General features: G+C 39.1%; 1 protein-coding gene across 1 annotated transcript in view; it reads left to right on the forward strand.

The window, feature by feature from the left end:
* The window catches only part of ASCC3 (activating signal cointegrator 1 complex subunit 3), a 447,702-nt gene that overhangs the window by 79,256 nt on the left and 345,951 nt on the right, over nt 1-22,495 (forward strand). The window contains 2 exon segments of the mRNA XM_029912229.1: nt 6,673-6,873; nt 7,333-7,473. Coding sequence (XP_029768089.1) covers nt 6,673-6,873; nt 7,333-7,473 — 342 coding nt within the window.

Raw genomic sequence — 22,495 nt, forward strand, 5'->3', positions numbered from 1 at the left:
GTGGCCCCGCGCTCCCCGGCGGCCGGAGCGCCGCGCCGCCCCCCTCCAGGTGCCGCCCCAAGCACCAGCTTGGGTGCCTGGTGCCTGGAGCCGGCCCTGCACACTTAGCAATTTCTGGTTTGTTGTTTATAAATTAGCATCAAAGCAACAAAGTGAACATCTTTTGCAGTGAATTGACTATCCTGACTGTCTTTACCTAATCTGTAACATGGAAAGCAGTGATTCGTAAAAGGATGTAGGGGTCATAGTGGACAAGAAACTCAGTTTAAACTCTCAATATGACACTGTGGCAAAAAGGGCTAATGTGTTCCTTGGATGTATATACGGGAAGGTGTTTTTACCTTTTATATGGCATTGATGAGAATGATCTTGGAATAGTTCATCAAGTTCTGGTGCCCACATTTTAAAACAGATATTGAAAAATTCAAGAGGATGCAGAAAAAAAGCCATAAAAATGATTTCAAGTCTGGAGAAAATGCCTTACAGTGATACACTAAACAGATAGAGATCCTTAAATCTATCAGAAAGGAGATTGAGAGGTGATTTTTATTACAGTGTACGAGTACCTTTGAGGGGAGAGAATATTGTGTACTAAAGGGCTCTGTAATGTAACAAAGGCCAATGGCTGGAAGTGGAAGCCAGGCAAACTCAAATTAGGAAACTTTTTTTTTTTTTTTTTTTTTTAAACAGTGAAGATGATAGACTGTCAAGGGAAGTGATGGATTTCCCATTTCTTGGCATCTTCTAGTCAAAACCATCTACTTTTCTGAAGGATATGCTTTAGCCAAACATAAGTTGTGCTTTAGTTAAACACAAGTTATTGGGCTGAATACAGGGTTAACTGGATTATACAGGAGATCAGACTAGATGATCTAATAAACCCATCTGGCCTTAAACTCTATGAATACTGGAACCTCAGACCTCAGGTTATGAGGAGTTCCTGCTTTATGCCTAAAGTAGTGTGTGCCTGACCATGTCTGGTCAGATATACTGACTGTATACATAAAAGTCCTAAATGTCCTACAGATTTGGGGGCACACTGGATTCAAAATTTAAGTGGGAGATAGCTAGAGAGTCCCACTCTATAACTGATATCAAGCCCGTCTTGAAGATGGCTGTGGAGAGAAATTAGAAGTCACAGTGGTCTTTTATATTATGGATAATGACTATGTAAAAATGATCCCTTCTTACAGCAAAGATCTGCTCCCTGTGAGCATTGAGAGTAAATTTTGTTGGATTCAGTGGCAACAATACTTTTTTTTACCACTCTGTATCTATATAAAATTGCAGAGACAACACAACTGGACCCAGTTTCTTCTCATGCAGCTTCAGTCAAAAGCCAAATTTTGCCCGCATATGTCTTTGCAATCCCATTGAGCACAAATGGGTTGCATAGGTCTAGCTGATAACAGAATTTCTGGCTTGCAGAATTTTTTGCTGCAGATGATTTGCCATGAGAGAAGAACCCTGTTTGACTTTTAGACGAGTTTAGGTTTGCAGGGCTGGCAATAAAAACCTAATAAACAGGGCCAATTTTGTATAGAAATCACTGACACAGTAAGCTTGGAACTCCACAATACTATTTTAGTCACTTATTAGAGCTAAACCACATTAACTTTTTCTGAATATTCATACTCTTTTATCCATTCTTGTAGTTTAACAAAAAAATCAAGCTTATTTCTGTGCAATTCTCCTACATTTTGTTCAAGCATAATTTTTTTTTAAGAGTTAGTCAATTTGGAGAGACTATGATCTACAGTAAAAAGTATTATTGTATGCTGGGTGTTCAGCATAATTCTGTGATTAAGCATTCCTTAGTGGACACTGTAACTAGGTTGCCTTCCCAGACCTTCATCAGCTACACTACTCCCTCAGTTTCCCCCTTCACTCCTTCCAGTTCTCTCACACAACACAAATAGTGTTTCAAAATAAAGTCTAGTATCTGCTTTATTAATATCATTAAATAAAAAGTATGCCTCCTTTTGCCTCTATATCTGGCTCCTTTTTGATCTTCCCCCAGTCATCCTCATGTAAGACTTTGACTGCTCTGTTTAGCAAGGCCTCCTGCTAATCTTTCTTCTGGGTTTGTGCCCCAGCTCCCTCTGCACTTGCTCCACTGGTCGCGTTCTGGACCCTTAGCTTCTGTTCTTTCACAGACAGCCGTCCTGCTGCTGCTATCTGTGGAGAGATGCGCAAAAGCTCGCTCCTAGTCCACAATCTCTTTGTTTCTGCTGGTCCCAGCCTCAGAGACAGGAAGCTTTGCATCTTGTTTCCCGTCAGTCACATGCCTGCTTCCAGTCATGTGCCCTGGGTCTACAGCTGCCAGTCTTACAAGGCCAAAGCCCCTAATAGATATGCTGGGTCACACATGCGCCCAAATGACTAGTGTTCTGTTAGACTCATTTGCCAATGGTTTACCTTCTAAACATTCTCATGTCAAACCTATTTAAAACCAGTCTATTTTTTCCCCATATACCTCTCAAGGTTGCTAAATATAAACCTCATTTTTCATATAGGTGTCTAAAGTTACTTTCCCTTGTGTGTGCTAGCAAATTCCTATGAAAGGTGTTTTAGTATTTCCCTACAGCAGTGACGATGGTCATATGCCTATTTAAGTGAACCATATGTCATGTATTAAAATATTATTATTGTTGATTTGGATTTATAAACATATAAATAAGCACCAACTGCATGCCATCGGGGAACCCTTATATATTTCACAATAAAATACATGAATACAAAGAACTGGCCTGCTTACCCTGTTAAGTAAATGCAACTGAATAATACATCTTCCACAGAAGATATAAAAATCCCTCCCCGAATGCCAGGGGAAAAAAAGATGAACCTTCGTTGTGTCCTGAATGGTTAACAGACTCAGACTTAATATAGTCTTACAGGCCCTGATTCAGCAAAATAGTAAGCACATACTTAACGTAAGTATGTGAATAGTCCTACTGATGATAATAGGTGTACTAATGCACTTAAATACATGCTTAATTTCTTTGCTTAATCGAGGCCATATTCTTTTTTTCACCATACTGAAGGCTGTCTCCAGCTGAACTGTTATATTACTTCTGCCTTTTTAAAAAGACATTCTGGTAAAATAATGTAAGTTACCTGAGCATTTTATTCAGCTTTATTATTTATTTGTGGTGTTCTCCAGTAGTTCCTTCAATATGACTTGAAAACAGTTTGTACAGTATGAAAAACCTAATTAAATGGAACTTTAAGAAACAACGAAAAAAATGCAACCATTTTCAAAGGTGTTTTAAGAATTCCTAAAATTAAACAGTGCACAAACTGGAAACTCAAGATAAATAAAAAGACTATAAAATACATTGATCGAACCCTGTATGGCTGTGCAATCATTGCCTCTGTAGGAAGCTCATTAACACTTTATTATAGCCCCATTGATGAAAATGAAGAGACACCAAGTAAATGTACATACGGCAGTTGATGGGAAACAAATGGCTTTCCATCTACAGTTTTGCAGACAGAATAAGCTATAAAAGTATATTACTAGAGAAGATTGCTGCAGTGTTGAAACACAACAACTTAAAGATAAAAGGAGACCTCCTGAAAAGTTCTGGAAATACTTTAAAATAGATCAAGGCAGAAATAAACATTTTTCTGAATCACAAGATTCAGTGAACTATAACAGACATTCAGATACACATGGGATATGTATAGAAGTTTGAATTCAAATGCTGTAAACAAAAGTACAGACTGAGTTTGAGTAGCACTATTGTGCACAAGGGAAAACTAAGATAATTTTCATACACAAATTCTTTGCTAATTAATTTGTGTTCTTGTTCCATATTCAGTACATTTATAAAAGCATATTTTATATGAAGCTTTTGTGCCATGTGATTTTCATTTACAATAGCATTATTGCTTAAATATTTAGGGCTTATTGTGATGAAAAGGCCACATATTGCCCCTTCGATTAATCAGGCATTCAGATACCACAGAATATATTCTGAGGAGAAAGTCCGGGGTATACATCTTAAAACATTTGAACTGCCTTCACCAAACAAGGACATTCCACCAAAGAAGTAGATTGTATCATGGAATGGGCCACCCAAATACCCTGAGAGAACCAGCTTCACTACGGGGGGAGGAAGGGGAGAATCACTTGTTATACCAATAGAATAAAAACCAGCAGGATCTTATTAAGAGGGATAAGGCAAAGATGCCACATTTATTGTAAATATAATGACAAAGCAAAAGATAAAAGTAAACAACGTTGTTTGACTACTTAATCCTATCACTACTTATTCCTTATACACACACACATATACACACACACACACACATATATATTTTCATTCATTTACACAATCATTCAAGTTCTGTATAGGTGTTATAGTTACCAGCCTAGAAGTTGCTCATGCCAAGTTACTGGCCAGGTATCTTGGTCATGAGGATGGAGCCGAGTCTAATAGCCAGGATGGACAGGAATGCAAAACCATGCTCTGAAGTGTCCCTAGCCTCTGTTTGCCAGAAGCTGTGAATGGGTGACGGGGGATGGATAAGTTGATGATTACTTGTTCTGTTAAGCACCTGGCATTGCCCACTGTTGGAAGACAGGCTACTGGGCTAGATGGATCATTGGTGTGACCCAGTATGGCCATTCTTAGGAGATCATCCTTTCTCTTCCTGCAATCCTCTGCCTCATTGACTAGGCACCCTCCAACTTCTACCATATACGAAGCAGTGGTCCTACAGAGTATGTCTATATTGCACTTGAAACCTGCATCTGTAGGGACCTGGGCTTGTGGACTCGGTATTTCCAAATAGGTGTTTAAACATCCACACTGCATCATAAACCTGGGCTTGCAGTTGCTGTACCTGGGTCTCATAGTAGTGTTTACATGTCCATAGTGCACTACGCAGACTTTCTGACTCAGATCTGCGGCTTGAGCTGCATCCACGCTGCAAAATGACCGGGCTTGGACCAGAGTCACAGCAGGGTCCTAGGACCTGAGCTTGCTCACCCAAGTCAAACTGATTTGTATGTCAGCAGAAAGGGGTCTTGGGCTCAAACCTGAGTCAGAGCCTGGGTTTAGTGTGCAGTGTATATATACCCACAGACAACAGTCTCCACTGCATAACCCTGACTGCTGTGCACTGAATAACACAAAGGTCCTGTGGGAAAAGTAGTAGTACTGTCTGATTTTTACCAAAGGAGGGGGAAAAAACCAAAACCCCAAACACCCAGGTTTTACAAAAAACATTCATTTATTCTGATTTTCACCCTACTTTTGTATCATTCAAATATATAAAAATAATTTGTTTTATTAGGAAAGTATGAGATATTTCATGAGATATGTACTGTGATAATACATTAGTCTGGGTGTATATGCAGAGCTGTCTGTTGAAGTAAGACTATGTATCAGTCTAGAAGATGCACACAATAAACAGGCTCCCACGCAAGCTCTGAAGTTCATGCGCATCTTAATGTCCTGAAGAATCTCACTCCCACCACATACATATTTCAAGCTGTTAGCAGAGAATGGTTTAAATATCTGACACAATGGAAAAAAACAAAAATCTATCAGAATACTTTTCAGAACACAAAGATGTATTTGAAAGTTTTTAAAAAAACAAAACAGGAGAAAAGGATGAAGTTGAGTATATGCGCTGCAATGGTGTGGCCCAATTATTAAATATAAATATTTATAAACTAATAGTTCTAAGTCTAAACAGTAAACTGTTTTTATTCAAATGAAAAGTTTTATTTGGGGATTAGAGAGAGATTGTTTTCTTAAACTCAGAGTGACATTTTGTTTTTAGTTCTGCAAACCACATAGAATCCCATTCATCAAAGCATTAATCTACTGAATACTTTTTTCCTTTGTCCTTTCGTCCAACAAAATAAACCCTGATTATTTACCCAGAAAAATTAATAGTTTTTTCCACCAATTTTCACCTGCTTTTGTTGTTGTTGTAATAAACACCGAAAAATTCCTGGGAAAAATTAAATAAAATAAAAACCGAAAATGAAAGGCCCTAATCATATTGCATACGCTAAAGGGGCCCGACATAAGGCAGTAAGGCAACTTTAATTCTGGCATTTCCTAATTTTTGTGTGATTGACTTTGTAACCTCAATGTTCTCTTATTATTGTTTTTTAATGTAATATGTTAGTCTATATTTTGGACTTTTTGTTTAGCTATGCTATACATAGGTAGTGGCCTGACAATGCCCTAAAGGTGTCCCTCCCCATCAGAGAGGAGGAGGATATTGTTTCCTCTTTATGCCCTAGGATGGCTTTAGAATGTCAACTTAGTACATCTTTCCTAATTTATAAAGCACTATAAAAGTGTACATTTTCTCACTAATAATTATTATGTTTAAAATACATAACAGTCATATAATCTATTAATACTGTTTTATGCTAATATTCATTAACTGTTAATGAAGTTTGGTCAGTGTGTTTTTGGTAAAAGTGAAAAACATAACAGTGGTGTAGTTAAAAGTAACTTATGTTAATGTTTTAAAAGTTATCCTACTTGGAATACATAATAAAAGAAATGTGAAGTTTCCAGCATGGTAGACTTAGCCTTTTGGGATCAAAGGCTTGTGACTAATTTCTAAGAGGATCCAAAAATTATCCCTCTAATTTTGCTGTCCTTGTATTTTCATTGCAATACTTTTGTTTTCTTTCAGATTGGGCAACTTGTATTTAAAGGCATGAAAAAACTAAACCGAATCCAATCAATAGTTTTTGAGACTGCCTACAGTACAAATGAGAACATGCTGATCTGTGCACCCACCGGAGCTGGGAAAACTAACATTGCCATGCTAACTGTCCTGCATGAAATTCGCCAGCATGTTCAGCAAGGAGTTATCAAAAAGGATGAGTTTAAGGTAGGAATTCAATGAACCAAGACCAGATTTTTTAACTCGTAAGATAAAACCCATTATACAGTTATACACATTATATGAAATCAAGAAGTTTTCAAGGGTATTATACTTCTCCAGGTCTCCTAGAAAATGCTGGTGATTTACTTCATTACTGTTAAACCAATTCCTATTTGTGTTCTGAAAATCTTATTACCCATGTGAAAAGCTATGAAAATACATTTAGCTTTGATGCAGAACCAATTCTCAAAGTAATGAGGCTGTATAAACAAAATCCATTGTCCTCTAAACAGTGGCACACTTAGCTAACAAAGATAACTACTTTTCATATATCACTATTAAGATTTTTCACTGTAAGTGCCTAGAATCATATTTCACAATAAATTGTGATTTGTATTGGTTGCCATGAAACAAATGACATTGTGCAGTTTGCTCATTTATCAAGCTAGTGTCCTTTTGGTGCAGATTGTGTATGTTGCTCCTATGAAGGCTTTGGCAGCTGAAATGACAAATTACTTCAGCAAGCGTCTGGAGCCACTAGGCATCAGTGTGAAAGAGTTGACTGGTGATATGCAGTTGTCAAAGGGTGAAATTCTTCGAACACAGGTATGTTTTGTTTCAGATGAATAGTGCCTGTGTGCACGCATGTGTGTACACTTTAATTTCTAAAAAACGTCATTGTCAAATGTTGTAGTAGTTGGAATGTAACATTGTGCTATTAATTATACTGTGTGTATGTTTAAAATGTGACCAAAGTTTGGAACACAGTCACTATGGAGAAAACTTTCAGATAGATCTGAAAAACAAACCTAAAATGATCTATTTTTTTCACTGAAATTTGAGTAACAACCCTATAATACACCCACAATCTTCCTATCACTTCCCAGTTTTATTAGGTCCCTGGGTAGACCCATGGTCTCTTCATTGCTTATAACCATTAGTAGAACCAGATCCCTTACTTCTGGATTCCAGCCTTTTAATGGATTATTATTCCTACCTTTTAATGATTGTGTCAGGGATTGTGGTACTAGGTACTCGTTTAAAAACAAACAAACCCTCAGCTCCCCTCAACACCCCTCTCCAAAAAATACCCCCTTCCCCCCCCCAAAAAACAACAACAACAAAAAAACAAAAACAAACCACACACCCACATCCAAAAGTCAAGTAGGGTCAGGTCCTCAGATGGAAAATGCAAAAGAAGTTTGAAATATTACTACAATGTTGTTGTGTAAATGAATATTTTGTCAGACCTCTTTTTAAAGTATACAGTGTTGGTGTAGCTGTGTTGGTGCCAGGTTATTAGAAAGACAAGGTGGGTGAGGTCATGTCTCTTATTGAAAGTTGGGCCAATAAAAGATATTACCTCACCCACCTTGTTAATCATCTTTTTAAAGGGTTAATAAAATTGAAGATTCTGCTAATGACTAATCTCAGTATATTTCCTCTGCTAGAGCGTTTAAGTGATGAAAAGTATTAGGTATCATTAATGAAGTTCTTTTGCCTCTTGAGAAATTCTAGACATTTTAATAACTGAATTTTGAATACCTGACTTCATGTATTGTGTTGCGCAGCATGTAGATTTTTTGTTAGCAGGTATGACTATTCCCATATTGCCTTATTTGTTTAGAAAAGAGGCTTTTATCAGGTATACATTTTGGGCAGTCTTTCAGCCAGTGATGTAACACTTTTCCACAATACAGAAAAGTGTTTGTATTTTTATGCTTAAACTCCTTGTTGTTACCCTTTTGTTTCCTAATTTCATGAATCCGAATAAGCTTTGGCTGTATTGATTTATGTATTATGAACACTTGTGTCATTAATCCTGTAGTAATTAACACTGATTCAATTGAGATATACTTTTTTCTTCTTAGTTTTGATATGCTTTAAATCTCCATTATTACATTGGAGATTTCTTTTCCTATGTTAAAAAGAAAATATAGATTTATGGATTATGAATCCAGAGGGGACGATTGTGATAATCTAGTTTGACCTCCTGCATAACACAGACCATGGGATTTCCCTGAATTAATTCCTGTTTGAACGAGATGTTTTTTAAAAAACATCCAGGCTTGATTTGATAATTTTGCATGATGGAGGTTCCACCACAGCCCAGGTATGTTGTTCCAATGATTAATTACTGTCGTTAAAAATATACACCTTATTTTTAGTTTGTCAAGCTTCAAGCTCCAGGAATAAGCTCTTGTTAGCTCTTTGCTAGACTGAAGAGCCTTCTCATCAAACATTTATTCCCCATTTTCATTGCAGACTGTGATTAAGTCACCCCTTAATCTGTTCTTTGTTATACTAGACAGATTGAGCTCCTAGAATCTTTCACTATACGTAGGGCTCAATGTCTGTTACAGAGGTCACAGAACGTCACAGATTTCGTGACTTTCCACAACCTCTGTGACTTCTGCAGCGGCCAGTGTGGCTGAATCCAGAGCTGCCCAAGCATCTGGCTATGGGGCCAGCTGCTCAGGTAGCCCTGGGGACAGCCACACCGGCCGCTGCTGGAGCGGCTCTGCATCCAGATTCTTGGGTGGACCCACAGCCAGCCGCACCGGCTGCTGCTCAAATGGTCCCGGGGTAGCTGGAGCAACTGCTGCCGCTGGCCCCGTCACTGCCCCCCCGCAGTGGACCCCTGGCTTCCCCCGCAGCAGCGGCCCTTTGTGGCCTCCCCTCTTCCCCCCGATTTAGTAAGGGGTATTTATAGTATAAATCATGGACAGGTCACTGGCTGTGAGTTTTTGTTTATTGCCGGTGACCTGTCCATGACTTTTACTAAAAAATACCCATGACTAAATCATAACCTTAACTATCTGGCATGTTTTCCAATCCTTTATTCATTCTTGTGGCTCTTTTCTGAACCCTCTTCAAATTTTCAGTATCCTTCTTGAATTGTGGACGCCAGAACTTGACACACTATTCCAGTAGCGCTCACACTATTGCCATGTACAGAAGTAATATAACTTGTTTGCTTCCCCTAGGTATTCCCTGTTTATACATCCACAGATTGCATTAACCCTTTTGGCCATAACATCACATTGGGAGCTCATGTTCAGCTGATTATCAACAATGGCCACAAAGTGTTTTTCAGAATCATTGCTTCTCAGCTTAGAGCCCCACCATGCTGTACGTATGGACCACATATGTGATTCTTAAATATATGACCTTATTTTGACCGTATTGAAATATGTTTGCTTGCGTCCAGCTTACTAAGTGATCCAGATGACTCTATATCAATGTCCTGTCCTCTTAATATTTTACTACGTCCCAATCTTTGTCATCTGCAAGCTTGATAAGTAATTTTTGTTTTCTTCCAAGTCATTGACAAAAACGTTAAATAGCATAAGCCGATATCCACCAGATCCCTTTACAAACACACCAGCTTGATGATGATTCCCTATTTACAATTACACTTTGAGAGCTATCAGTTAGCCAGCATTTAATCCATTTAATGTGCACCATGTTGATTTTATATCATTCTAGTTTCTTAATCAAAATATTTTGTGGTACCAAGTGAAGTGTTGTATAGAAGTCTAAGTATATTACATCAACACTATTACCTTTATCAGCCAAACTTGTATTGTTAAAAAAAATCAAGTTTGTACAACAAGATCTGTTTTCCATAAACCCATGTTGACTGGCATTAATTATATTATGTCATGGTTTTTCCCAGTGTGATAAAGAGCACAGCGGGCTGCTGGTGTCTCCAGTTTTTTCTCACTGCTGCATGGTCCCTCCTCTCCCAGATCTGGGTACTGGATTATGCTAAAGATGCTGAAGTTGAAAATCTGTGCTTCCTGCCCCTGCTTGTTTTCGATTAGTGACAAGCACTAGCACTGTTTGTACTGCTTGGGGGAATCCCATATCACATCCAGGTGCAGTATCTGCCTCTCCTTCCCTGCCCATGCTTTAGAAAACCAGGCTCTCTGCCTCAAGAAGCACCTTATGGAGGCTGTCATGGGACCAGCATTGGATCCTGGTCAGGGAACCTCCCCTTATATTAGCCTGAGTAGGCGAAGAGTGCTTCCCCTACTGCAGAGTCTCCATTGGGTTCCGCCAGTACCAGCACTAAGGACCCCACTCCGGTGCCTAGCCATAAGCCAGGGAAGCATGCACATAAGCATGGCAGTAAGTTTTCATCCACATCTAAGAAGGACTTGGTACCATCCACGATATCCGACAATGAAGGAACCACGCGTTCCAAGATTCAGAAGAACAAGAAGAGGCTGCACCGATCACTGGATCCGTTGGTACTGACCACGGATCCTGTGACTCTGCCAGCGCCCTGGGAACCATTGGTCTCCAGACAGATGCAGTTACCAGTACCGGTCCTCCAGTGGAACAACTACCATTGACCCCTAGGGCCTCTCTGGGTCCCCAGGAGGAGTTTGCATTAGAAGGGCTGCTGTCATCATGAGCCCTGATCTGGTCACCTGCTCACATGGATCCTTCCTCCCGCTATGTTCCTACCATCTCCCGTTCTGGTGGCTCCAGCAGCACCACCATTTGGGGAGGTCTCTGACTCCTCTGATTCGGATGATACAGATGTCTGACGCAGTCCAGTGCTCCCATTCCAGAAGCATGACTATCGCAAGGTTCCAGTGGCACTGAGACAATTCCCCACCAGTCAACTCCAGCTACCTCACATCTTGCACACATCAGTACTTGTGAGAGTGGCCTTATTGATCAACTATGCCATCCTCTAACTGGCACACACGGTAGGGCACACCATGGCCACATGTGCGCACACTCTGAAAGGGGCTGAAAAGAGGCACTATGTCTCCGCAAGGGGTCAGAGTTTTATTCTCTCATTCTCCATCCAACTCACAGGTCATCTAGGCAGCATCAGAGCGATCCAAGCAGCAACACCTCTGCTCCACCCCATCCAACAGAGAGGGCAAAAGACTAGATTTCATGGGTAGGAAGGTCTTCTCCTTGGCAGGACTCCAATTCCATATTTCCAACTACTTAGCCTTGATAGCCAGATATGACTTTATCAACAATGGATGAGGGGCTGAGATCGCTGACAAACTACTACCGCAAGATTGCAACCAATTCCAGGTGGTTTTGAAGGAAGTTAAGTTATTCGTCAGGTCCATGCTACAGGTCACACTGGATTCAGCAGGTACAGCAGGCCATGTGTTGGCAATAGGGATTGTCATTAGGAGGGAATCCTGGTTACACTCCTCAGACTTCCCCAGGGAGGTGCAAAACACTATAGAAGACCTTCCGTTTGACAAATCACACCTTTTCAACCAGAACACAGATGATTCCCTACACTCCTTAAAGGACTCTAGAGCCACATTAAGATCTTTGGGCATCTGCATACCAGCACCTAAGAGAAAGTTTTACCGCTTGCCCCAATAACAACACTACAAGGTCCCACAGCTATGCCACCAATGTAGCTACGAGCATCCTCAAAAATGCCCTAAGGTCCACAGAACCTGGCTGCCTACATCGACTGCCCAATCATCCATGCAACGCAAGCAATTGTCACATAAATGTTGTCGGAGTGTCATTAGAGAGCCATCAACCATTCTGTACATCAATGCTCCTACTGGCTACCCCCTTTGGGGGCTGCCTCAAATTCTTTCTGCCAGTATGGAAAGCCATAACAATAGACAAGTGAGTCCTAGATGTTATGCAAAGTGGCTACCTCATAGAATTTACAGCGATGCCCCCATCATACACTCCACTGCGATCCACACATGGAGCACTTACACAATGACATCCTCCAACTAGAGGTGGACTCCCTCTTGTGGAGGGGAGCTATGGTGCCCCTCCCGGAACCATTGCAGGGCACAGGGTTCTATTCAAACTACTTCCTAGTACCCAAAAAGAATGGAGACAGATCTTGGATCTCTCATGCCTCAACTGTTCAATTTCCAAACCAAGATTCCGCATGATTACACTTCCAGCAATCATTCCCTTCATAGAAAAAGGAATGTGGTTTACGGCTCTTGATATGCAAGATGCCTACTTCCATATCTATATACACCTCTCAGAAGGTTCCTGGGGTTCAAGGTGGGACCTCAACATCTTCAATACTGGGTTCTCCCATTCGGACTTACCATTGCCCCACGAGTGTTCACAGACGTTTTCTCTGTGGTCACAGCTCATCTCTGATGTCAGAGGATCCTTGTTTTTCCATATCTAGACGACTGGCTGATAGCAGCAAGGTCCAAAGAAGAGGCCTGGGAATCAATGTCCCAGCTGCTTCTACACCTCTTCTCCCTGGAACTCAACGTCAGTGTGGAAAAATTGACTTTTTGCCCTACACAATCCCTGGAGTTCATCGGAACTCACATATACACGATATCTGCCCGAACTTATCTGCCATGGGACAGATTGCAGACAATGCGAGAGCTGATCACTTCGGTGACTTTCCAACCCTTTGGTTTGGACAAGATCTGCCTTTCTCTCTTGGGGCCCATGGTGGCCTGCACATACATCACACCCTTTCCTCATCTGAACTTGCTCTGTCTACAACTATGGTTACAAAGCGTCTACTTAATCGTTTGACAGCCCTAATAGATATTAATTAGTTTTCTATAATGATAAAAGCAGTGTGTCATCTTGGGTATAAAAACTATACTGAAACTTAAGCTTTGCATTTGTCAATATGAATATAGCCAAACCATAGGCCTGTTACACTGCAGCTGATCACTGGGTGTGGCATTCTGTACCTGTTGAAATAAACCTGTTCCTTGGATTTGAACTCTGAGTTAGAAGTTGTTTTGTCTGCTACAGCAAGCAGAGGTTGTCTGCTTTGCTGCATTTGTAAAGTAATGTGGGTCTGGTTGATGGTCTTGAAACATCCTTACACTATATACTTTTGAACAAATAGATTTTAATTATAAAGATCAATCATAAGAAATTCTAAACCAAAAAATATTAGTAAGTGGCAAACAGTGTATACACTTGTGGCATAATATACAAAACCAAAACTCTTGGAAGGCACATTTTGATCGGCTTGAAATACAAGTACACTAGATAGCAAGGTTCCTCAAAACTAAGGAGCTGTTTGGCAACTTAGCCTCTTGCATGCCATAACTTTTTATTCACATTTAATCTGAGAAATTAGAACACTCTTAAATGTCAATAAGGTCTGTAAAAAGTGTTTATTAGCTCTGAATATGGTCTTCTGTGCTTTAAAATATAGAGTTCTCATACCCATATGTCTCCTAATTTCATTTTAATCCCAAGAAATGCGGTTTTACCTCCTCAAAAGGATAAGATTGTGGTGGATTTGGATTTGTGCTGTTGCTACTGATGGAAAATCATGACTCCTCGAATGAGATTCCATATTTTCCAAGGGCATAAATCACCAACGTTTCTCTATGTATTTTTTTTTATTATTATTATTATTCTATGGTGTGGGAATTTGGAATGGTATTTGCCTTGACCTTCCACTTCACCCTTCTACATCTATAAATGTCAGTCATTTTTCCTTAAAAATGTGCAAGTGATGTGAAAATGGTCAGAAAAGAGGGAATTTAAATATCTTGATGTGACTGAGCAAGCAGTGTTTCAGTTGCTTATAAGTGTACCAAACGTTAACAGTTAGGGGTGAAATTTTCTATGCAACACATTAGGCTTGGCTTAATTTAATTTAGGTTTAGTTTCAGCAAAAGTACTTTAGCCATTTTCTAGGAGTAATTATGGAAAAAATACATTTTTGTTAAAAAAAAAAAAATCTTACCTCTGTTTCATTGAGCATGCTTTGCAGTAGGGACTCGAAATTTGTCAGAGTGGGTTGCCCTGGTGTCAGGAATGAGCCTTTTGCTGTACCTTTGTAAAATGTCAGTTTGCACATGCTGTGCCCCTGTGCGTGTGTGTGGGAGGGGTGGGGGTAGGGGAGGGAGAAGTCTTTAATTCCATGATCACATATTATCAGGAAGAGGTTAAACTAATAGCAGAAAGGGAGGGTAAAAAGAGTAAGATATGAGCACTCAGCACAAAATCAAGATGCTGAGACAAAATTAATCAAGGAACCAAAGGATGTGAACACAAGAAGTTCTTTAATTGCCTATACACCAATGCTAGGAGCCTGAGTAACAAACAAGAGGAATTGGAATCGCTCACTTATGGGCATAAATTCAATGTAGTTAGTATTATTGAAATCTGGTTGGTTGATTAACATATTTGGAATATTAAAATAAATGGTTATAACCAATTTAGGAAGGGGGAGTGGCACTCTGTCAAAAGAAAAAGGTATTACCTATTTCCAAGTCAATGATAATTCAGAAGAAAATGATCTTGAATATTTATCGATCAGTGTCCTAGCAGATAAAGCACAATGTGGGGTATGAGTTGGTGGCCTGTGTTATATACAGGAGATCTGACTAAATGATCACAAGGGTCCCTTCTGGCCTTGGAATTTATGAATCTATCATAATGCATATACATAAGGGGGACAAATTTATGTTCCATTTTCTAACTTTGAGTGCTTGACTTTGGAACCTTAAATTTCTTTTAATGTAATTTTTTAATGTATGATGTTTTCATTGTCTTTTGATCAACAAACAAAGCTTATAGATGTAAGGTTTTTTTATTTCAAATGATCTGTTTTACAGTTCTCTTTAGTGTCCAACACTTTAACTTCTCAGTACTTAGAAACTAACAGCTTTATGTGTTTCATTGTAGCACTAATTGCTTAAGGAGAGTATTGTCACATACTCTATGGGGGAAAAAATTGCAGATCACAGCCTCCAGAGTGACTGATAGGCTCTTACATGGGTAGACTGGGAAGGGACAAAGTGTTGAGTGGGAAACCTACCAATGTACCAACCAGCAGAGCCTTGCTGGCATAGAGGTGGCAATAATTCACTACTGGCATGGATCCAGTGGCAGATTAATTCTTTCCTAGAAGTTACAGTTCTTTCCTTGTGCTGTCCCATCCCAGGAATAGAACAGCACCGACATAATTTCCTCTCTTCCCTCCCCAACAATATAAAAATGCCATTTTTATTGAGTGTATTGGCAAATTTAACAGGGCAACATCGAATGTCATAAATATTTTCATGCTTGATATGATACAAATAATTTTAAGGATCCCTTACTCTGAAAAATTCCAAGAAATTTCAATACAATCAACAAATGTTTTTTGTTTTGCAGCAGCTTGCTGTTATTGGGAAATTCTTTGGTTTTATGCTCCTGCGTATTTTGTTTCAGTGCAGCCTGCTGCAAAAATGTCATTTTAATCACTTTCACTGTTGACTAGCACACAAAGACAACTGACTATCATTTGTTCTCTGCTTCCTTGCCAAAACTAAATAATGATGATGATACTTTGAGCTGATTTCTTAAATTTCCTAGAGTTATATTGTAAATTTTTCTTTGTGGAGATATTATCCTCAGTGATTTTATTGCTGGAACAGAGCTGATCATCAGGAAATGCAAGGGTAGGAAACATTAAAGGATTTTAAAACTTCTACTGCTTTGCAACTGGCTGTTATAAAATAAAAGAAACAAACAAACCCCCCAAGCATTCTACAATATAAAGTCATGTAGTTGCTGAGCATACTCTGCCAAAGCATTTTTTGTAGCCCTGTGTTTAAGAAGCTTCCCTTGTGACTAACACCGTAAGGTAAAGTGTCAAAGACTTGCATTACATCATTCAAGAATCTTTTTTTATGTGCTGTGCTCCAGAGGAATTATAATATGGATGCCATAACAGTGCTGGTCAGTTAAAGTTATCATTTTCACTGAAACTTTGACTTGGGTTGTTCGAAACTGCAGCATACAGTTTGCCATCTTGTCTATATTAATTTTTGTAAACATAAAATTTGTTTAACTTTGATCAATGTGGAGCTTGAAAATCGCAATACATATCATTTTAAAGAAAAGCTTTTTCTTTAATATTTTTTTTTGACTGGTGAAAACTGAAATCTACTATCCTCAGAACAGATACAGCTGTGTCATTGCAATGCTTTTTCAAAATAGTAGAAAAGCTGAGTAGGTAAATATTGGGTTTATTTTGAAGTTAGTTTTAAAAGGATTAAGACACTTTTGGTCTAGCACTTTGCTTTTAAAGTTTTTATGGAAAGAAATATTTTTTGTTGTGCAACTGTAAAATAGCCAAAACACACACAAATGATTTGGATAATTGCCATATTAAAACCATATATGAAAACAATTGTGACTGGCAATGTATGCCACAAAGGTCAATATTATGTAGTTTGAAATGGAAGGGGGATTCTTCTTGAAAATTAGAAAAGAGAAAACATTGATCTCCTCAGAAGAGCATAGCTAATACAATACTGATATAAACAATTTGTTTTTCAAAAAGCCACTTTTGAAAAATAAAAACAGAATTTATGCAAGTGTGGTTTTTAGTGGCAAAGGTACTTGTTACTGGTGCAGAGATGATTTTTCTTGGGCAGAAGAAATAGCTTAGAGGACTGAATAGAGTCTGACATCTTAAAGATTAGTTGATTAATTGTACTTGTGATGACAAAGCAGAAGTGAGAAGTGAAGCAGAGACTATAAGAGTGTCAGAGCTGATAGGGTGAGTGGTTGAGGATGGCAAATGGCATCAGAATCTTCGAGAAATATGGATGATTATCCTGATGGGTTTTGTCAGCTGATGGACTCTAGTATTGAGTCATGAAGGCTTTATTCCCTTTGAAATTGATTCTAATACAATGGAATCATGTTTTTTTTTCTTAAGCTCTTGCCTGCTAAATAAAACTAATCAGCTCCAAAACTACTTGAAGTAACAGAGAGAGCTATAAGTCTGCAGTGTCAGTCTCTTTGTCTGTGATCTGCAGTGTTTTACATATCATGTACAATTCTCATGATTTTAATAAAACAGATTTAGTAAATTTGAATCCTATTGTATTTTTCTCTGTGTAGGAGATGGAAAATGGAGACCGCACATTTGTTTCTGCACTGAGTTATGCTGGCAGTATACTGTGTTGAACACACATGCTACTAACTACATGAATGGACTTACTATTGAAAGTTGTGTGTGTGTGTGTAGTATATTGATGAGGTAGTGACTCTACAGAAATGGAAATTACACTTTCTGATTATTTTTTTGTCATATAAATTTCTCCAAACATTAACCATTGCTTTCAGATTCTTCATGCTTAGATTCAACCCACAAATAATGGGTTTATTTAAAAAAAAAAAATCCAGACTTCAGGAATTATTTGAATTTGAAGTATAGCTTTAAAAAAATATATTTTATTAAACTTCTGAGGTGGCAAAAATTAGTGACAGAATTGTTACTAAGCCATTCAAGACATGGATACCCATTCATTGATCTACTTCTGGACCTACTCAACTGTGTAACTACACATGTAGTTTGGATTGAGGATCAGTGTCTCCGTTTGCTTGACTAACTTGTTTTTAAGTAATTTCTAGAGGTTTGAAAATGATAGTGTGCATTTAGTAATGCATTATTTTCCTTAACCTCAGAAAGATGTACTAAGCTACGGTACTCAAAATGTATGATTATTCTAGAAAAACTATGAGTGATGTGGATTATTTGGGGTTAGGGTGGAGGGGTTAAATAGTGCAGTGCTTCAATATATACTAATTTGGATACAGTGCAAAAATAATAGCTTGGAGAATGATACTTCTAGTCTGAGAAAAGGTTTGCTTGCCTTTTGTATATCAGCGCCATCCTTTTATAGATCATCTCGGAGCTTTGGTCATAGCATGAAGCATGCGGAGGTTTCCTTTGGAGTAGGAATCAAGCAGCAACAATGAGGATGAATGCACAGGTTTTCAGAGTTGCTGTATACCACAGTATTAAGTAACCCCATTTTGTTGGTGTCCTAGGTGAGGTCAGTGAGTATGAAATTCCACTTCCTGTTGGCCAGTAGGGGAACATCCAATATTATAGGACTCAGATTATTAAATAGACATTAGATCAGTCATTTCCTTGCTAATGAATTTCCATCCCTGATATGATTCTGTCTGAGAATACTTGATACACAATTATTTTCTCAGGGTTAGGAATAGAAAGGAGAGAATCAGAATAATTTATCAAATTGTATTCAGGATCTGTCTTGTCCATGTTCCCTCACTGACTGTCATGGTTGGTGGAAGCTTTGTACCCTATATCCTTTTGGCAACTACAGCAATTGTTTACATTGAAAAAATATTAGGTAAGATGTCCTTAGTTGTTCTGTTGGCTCTTTAATATATTGTGTTGTACACTTCCGTTCTCTGTATGCTCCATTTCTTCCCTACTTTTGCTGCCTGATTGTTAGGTCCTTATCTAGCCCTCATCTCTGTAGTGTCAGAATCCCTGGTGTTCACCTTCTCCAATGGACATTCATTTCTTGATGGTGACTCCTTTATCTTCCAACTGGTAAGTCTCAGGGTTTGTTGAATGCACCAGTCTTGCTGCTGACACCAGACTCTAAGGGTATGTCTACCTTTCAATTCAACAGCTGCTTCTGGCTTGTGTCAACTGACTCAAGTTGGGCTGCGGGGCTGTACAATTACAGTGTAGAAGTACTGTACCGCTTCCCTTACAAGGTCCCAGACCCTGGGCTTCAGCCCAAGCGTCTGACACAATTTTACAGTTCCACAGCCCAAGCCCCATGAGCTTGAGACAGCTGACATGGGCCAGCCATGGGCGTTTAATTACAATGTAGACATACCATCAGAGTGACTCCCTTTTCCCCTTTCTTCCTCCTTAGGTTACAGCATTCCCTAAAGGAGACAATTAGACAAGCTCCTCTTCCTTATTTCCCATGCTTTACAGTTACTGGGCTCTCTACAATGAAAACTTTAGACATCTGTAGAAGCAGCTGAAGCTAGGAAGACAATCATGAGCTGATCCACCAGCTGTCTGCAGACTATCAGAAATGGTTCTTGGGGCACAGGTGAGAACCACACAGTGGCTACCCTTCCACAGCTTTGCACTTGAAAAGAAGAGTTAAACCCAGTTAACACTTCTAATATTTCTTCCATCGTGACTAAAGTGAATGCACTGCACAGCCACAGAGCTCCAGAAGCAGAATATCCTCTTTTGATCAACATTTGGACTGGGAGATGTAACTTTACCAAAGGGCATCACAGTCTAATGCTAATAAAAGTAGTAAGAATTTTTTCTTCTCCCACAACATTTTTCAGTGGCATAATCATGCTGAAAGAAAACTTCCTTTATTCTGAATGTTAAAAGATCTATTTAAAACCAGATTTCCCCCCCTCCTTTTAAATGAAGTACTAAAAACTTCTATCTTTCATATGAGACACAATGTTCCAAAAGATTGATGTGGTGTTCAGAGCTGTGAGATACTTTCTAAAATGTATAGCTGTCTTTAGGAAGATCAAAATCTCTTTATACCATATTGTTTCTGTAATCCAAAGTCTTCCCCATCTCATGCTGTGTCATTTTCTTATGGATTTTGCTTTGCATCAGGTGGATTTACACTCCACAGAACAAAAACTTACTTCCCTCTTCATTGTTCATTCTGCCTTTAGGGCAGAACTATGTATTAGAAAAGCACCCCATCTAGAATATCTTTTAAGACAGGTAAGATTTAAAAATCTACAGACTCTGTATCAAATTCTTTTGCCTCCTTACTTATTAAAGCATCTTTTCTATAAAAAGATAAGGAGACCGCTTGGTCAGTCTTCAGATCAGATATTAGGAGCCTTTTTAAATAAGAAATCTCATAAGGTATTTTTATTTGCTTATATCGATCTATCTGCTGCATTACATGATGGAGTACAATAGCAACAAAGAATTCTAATCTATAAAATATAAGTATATGCACAAAAGCCCATCCATGTTATAGGCTGCAATTTCTGTAAAAGACTTTAATGGACTACAGGGTTAATAACGCAATAAATCAGTACTCTGGACCTGTGCCTCAGTGCACGATTAGGTTCAATAGGGTTGCCAACCCTCCAGAATTGTCCTGGAGTCTCCAGGAATTAAAGATTAATCTTTAATTAATGATTATGTCATGTGATGGAACCTCCAGGAATATGGCCAACCAAAATTGGCAACCCTAGCTTCAGAACACCCTGTTTTCCAGAGTTCTAAACTGGCTAGTCTTTTCATCAGTAAGTGGTGGATGCCCACCAGGTGTAGTGACACAATGACCAGTAACACTCACAACTGTTAATTCATTTTCTCCTTCTGAAAAATGAGGGAAATTGCACTGCTTTGCCAGTATGGTGTCCTGGGTCTGTCCATTCAGTGTAATATTTACCATTTTGAGGCCTGGTGCCAAAAAAAGTTGTGACTACACTGTTTTCTTAAATATACTGTGTTCAGATTGCTGAACTCCCCTTCTGTATTCTCCCATTCTATCAAAGTAGTGGCTGTTACTGCTAAGCATTTGCTAAAACAAAGTACAGTAAAAGCTGTTTTATCTGGCATTTTGGGGGCATGGGGGTGGCGGTAAGTGAAAAATGCCGGTTAACTAAGAGGGAGAGCGTTTGGGTGCGGGGGGGGGGGAGGAGGGGCTGGGGATTGGGGCATGGGCTCTGGGAGGGAGTTTGGGTGCAGGAGGGACTCAGGGCAGCATATTGGGGCATGGGAGGGGGTGCAGGGTGCCGGATCCCGGGGGGGCGCTCACCTCAGGCGGCTCCCCGCAAGCGGCAACCTGTGCTGGCTGCTCCTAGGCGGAGGTGCAGCAGGCGGCTCTATACGTTGTCTCCGCAGCTCGCATTGGCTGCAGTACCCAGCCAATGGGAGCTGTGGCGCTAGAGCTCGAGCTGGGTGCCGGCCCTGCGCCAACCAGACTATAAACCAGAATTTCAATGAAGATCAAAAATGCCAGATTATAGAGCTTTCCGGTTGGTGAAGTGCTGGATAAAACAGCTTTTACTGTACTGATGCAAGATCCAAAAGTAACAATTTGAATCAGAAGTGCTAGTCCCCACATTAGGAATTGGAGATACTTTTTGTGGCCTGTATTAATCTCTAACTTTATAAAAGCATCAATCAAATCCAGTACAAGTAGCTACCTTGTTTACTAACTGCTACTAAACACACCTTTTGAATTTTATATGTGGACTGATTTCTTTTTCAAACAGTGAGGTCATGGTTTATTAATATTATGGTATGTGCAGTTCCGCCTAAGACTTCATGGAACATTCATATACAGTACACAAGTTATCTACTTTGCCTTTAATAATAGATGTGCATACTCTGAGAAAATACACTATTAAAATTGGTATTTAATATTCTGTGTTTTACGGAAATCTTTCTATCTGGATTTTCTCAATTTGTCCAGGAAGGGGAGGAGGGAGTTAATTTATTGCTTTTGTTTCTGAAGAAAAATTCAGTTGAAATGATGCCAAGTAAAATTATAGTAATTTTGTACAGCAACAACTTCTTCCACTCAATTTCTGTAGTTAAATTATATGGGATTCTTTTTAATTACATACTTTGTTGTGCATTCTTGTTTATTGGAAGTAAATTTGTTCACACCTGATTACTCTCGTTTCCTAAAAGTTTTTCTAAACCTGTCTGAAAATAAAGTCTCAATCTCATTTTTATTAATAAATGTCTATAATCTCTGTCATGTATTGTATTTCAACACTAAAATCAAAGGTTTCAGAGTAGCAGCCGTGTTAGTCTGTATCCGCAAAAATAACAGGAGTACTTGTGGCACCTTAGAGACTAACAAATTTATTAGAGCAT

The sequence above is a fragment of the Terrapene carolina genome, unplaced genomic scaffold (assembly GCF_002925995.2).
Source record: "Terrapene carolina triunguis isolate 2854851 unplaced genomic scaffold, T_m_triunguis-2.0 Scaffold42, whole genome shotgun sequence".
Lineage (NCBI taxonomy): Eukaryota > Metazoa > Chordata > Testudines > Emydidae > Terrapene > Terrapene triunguis.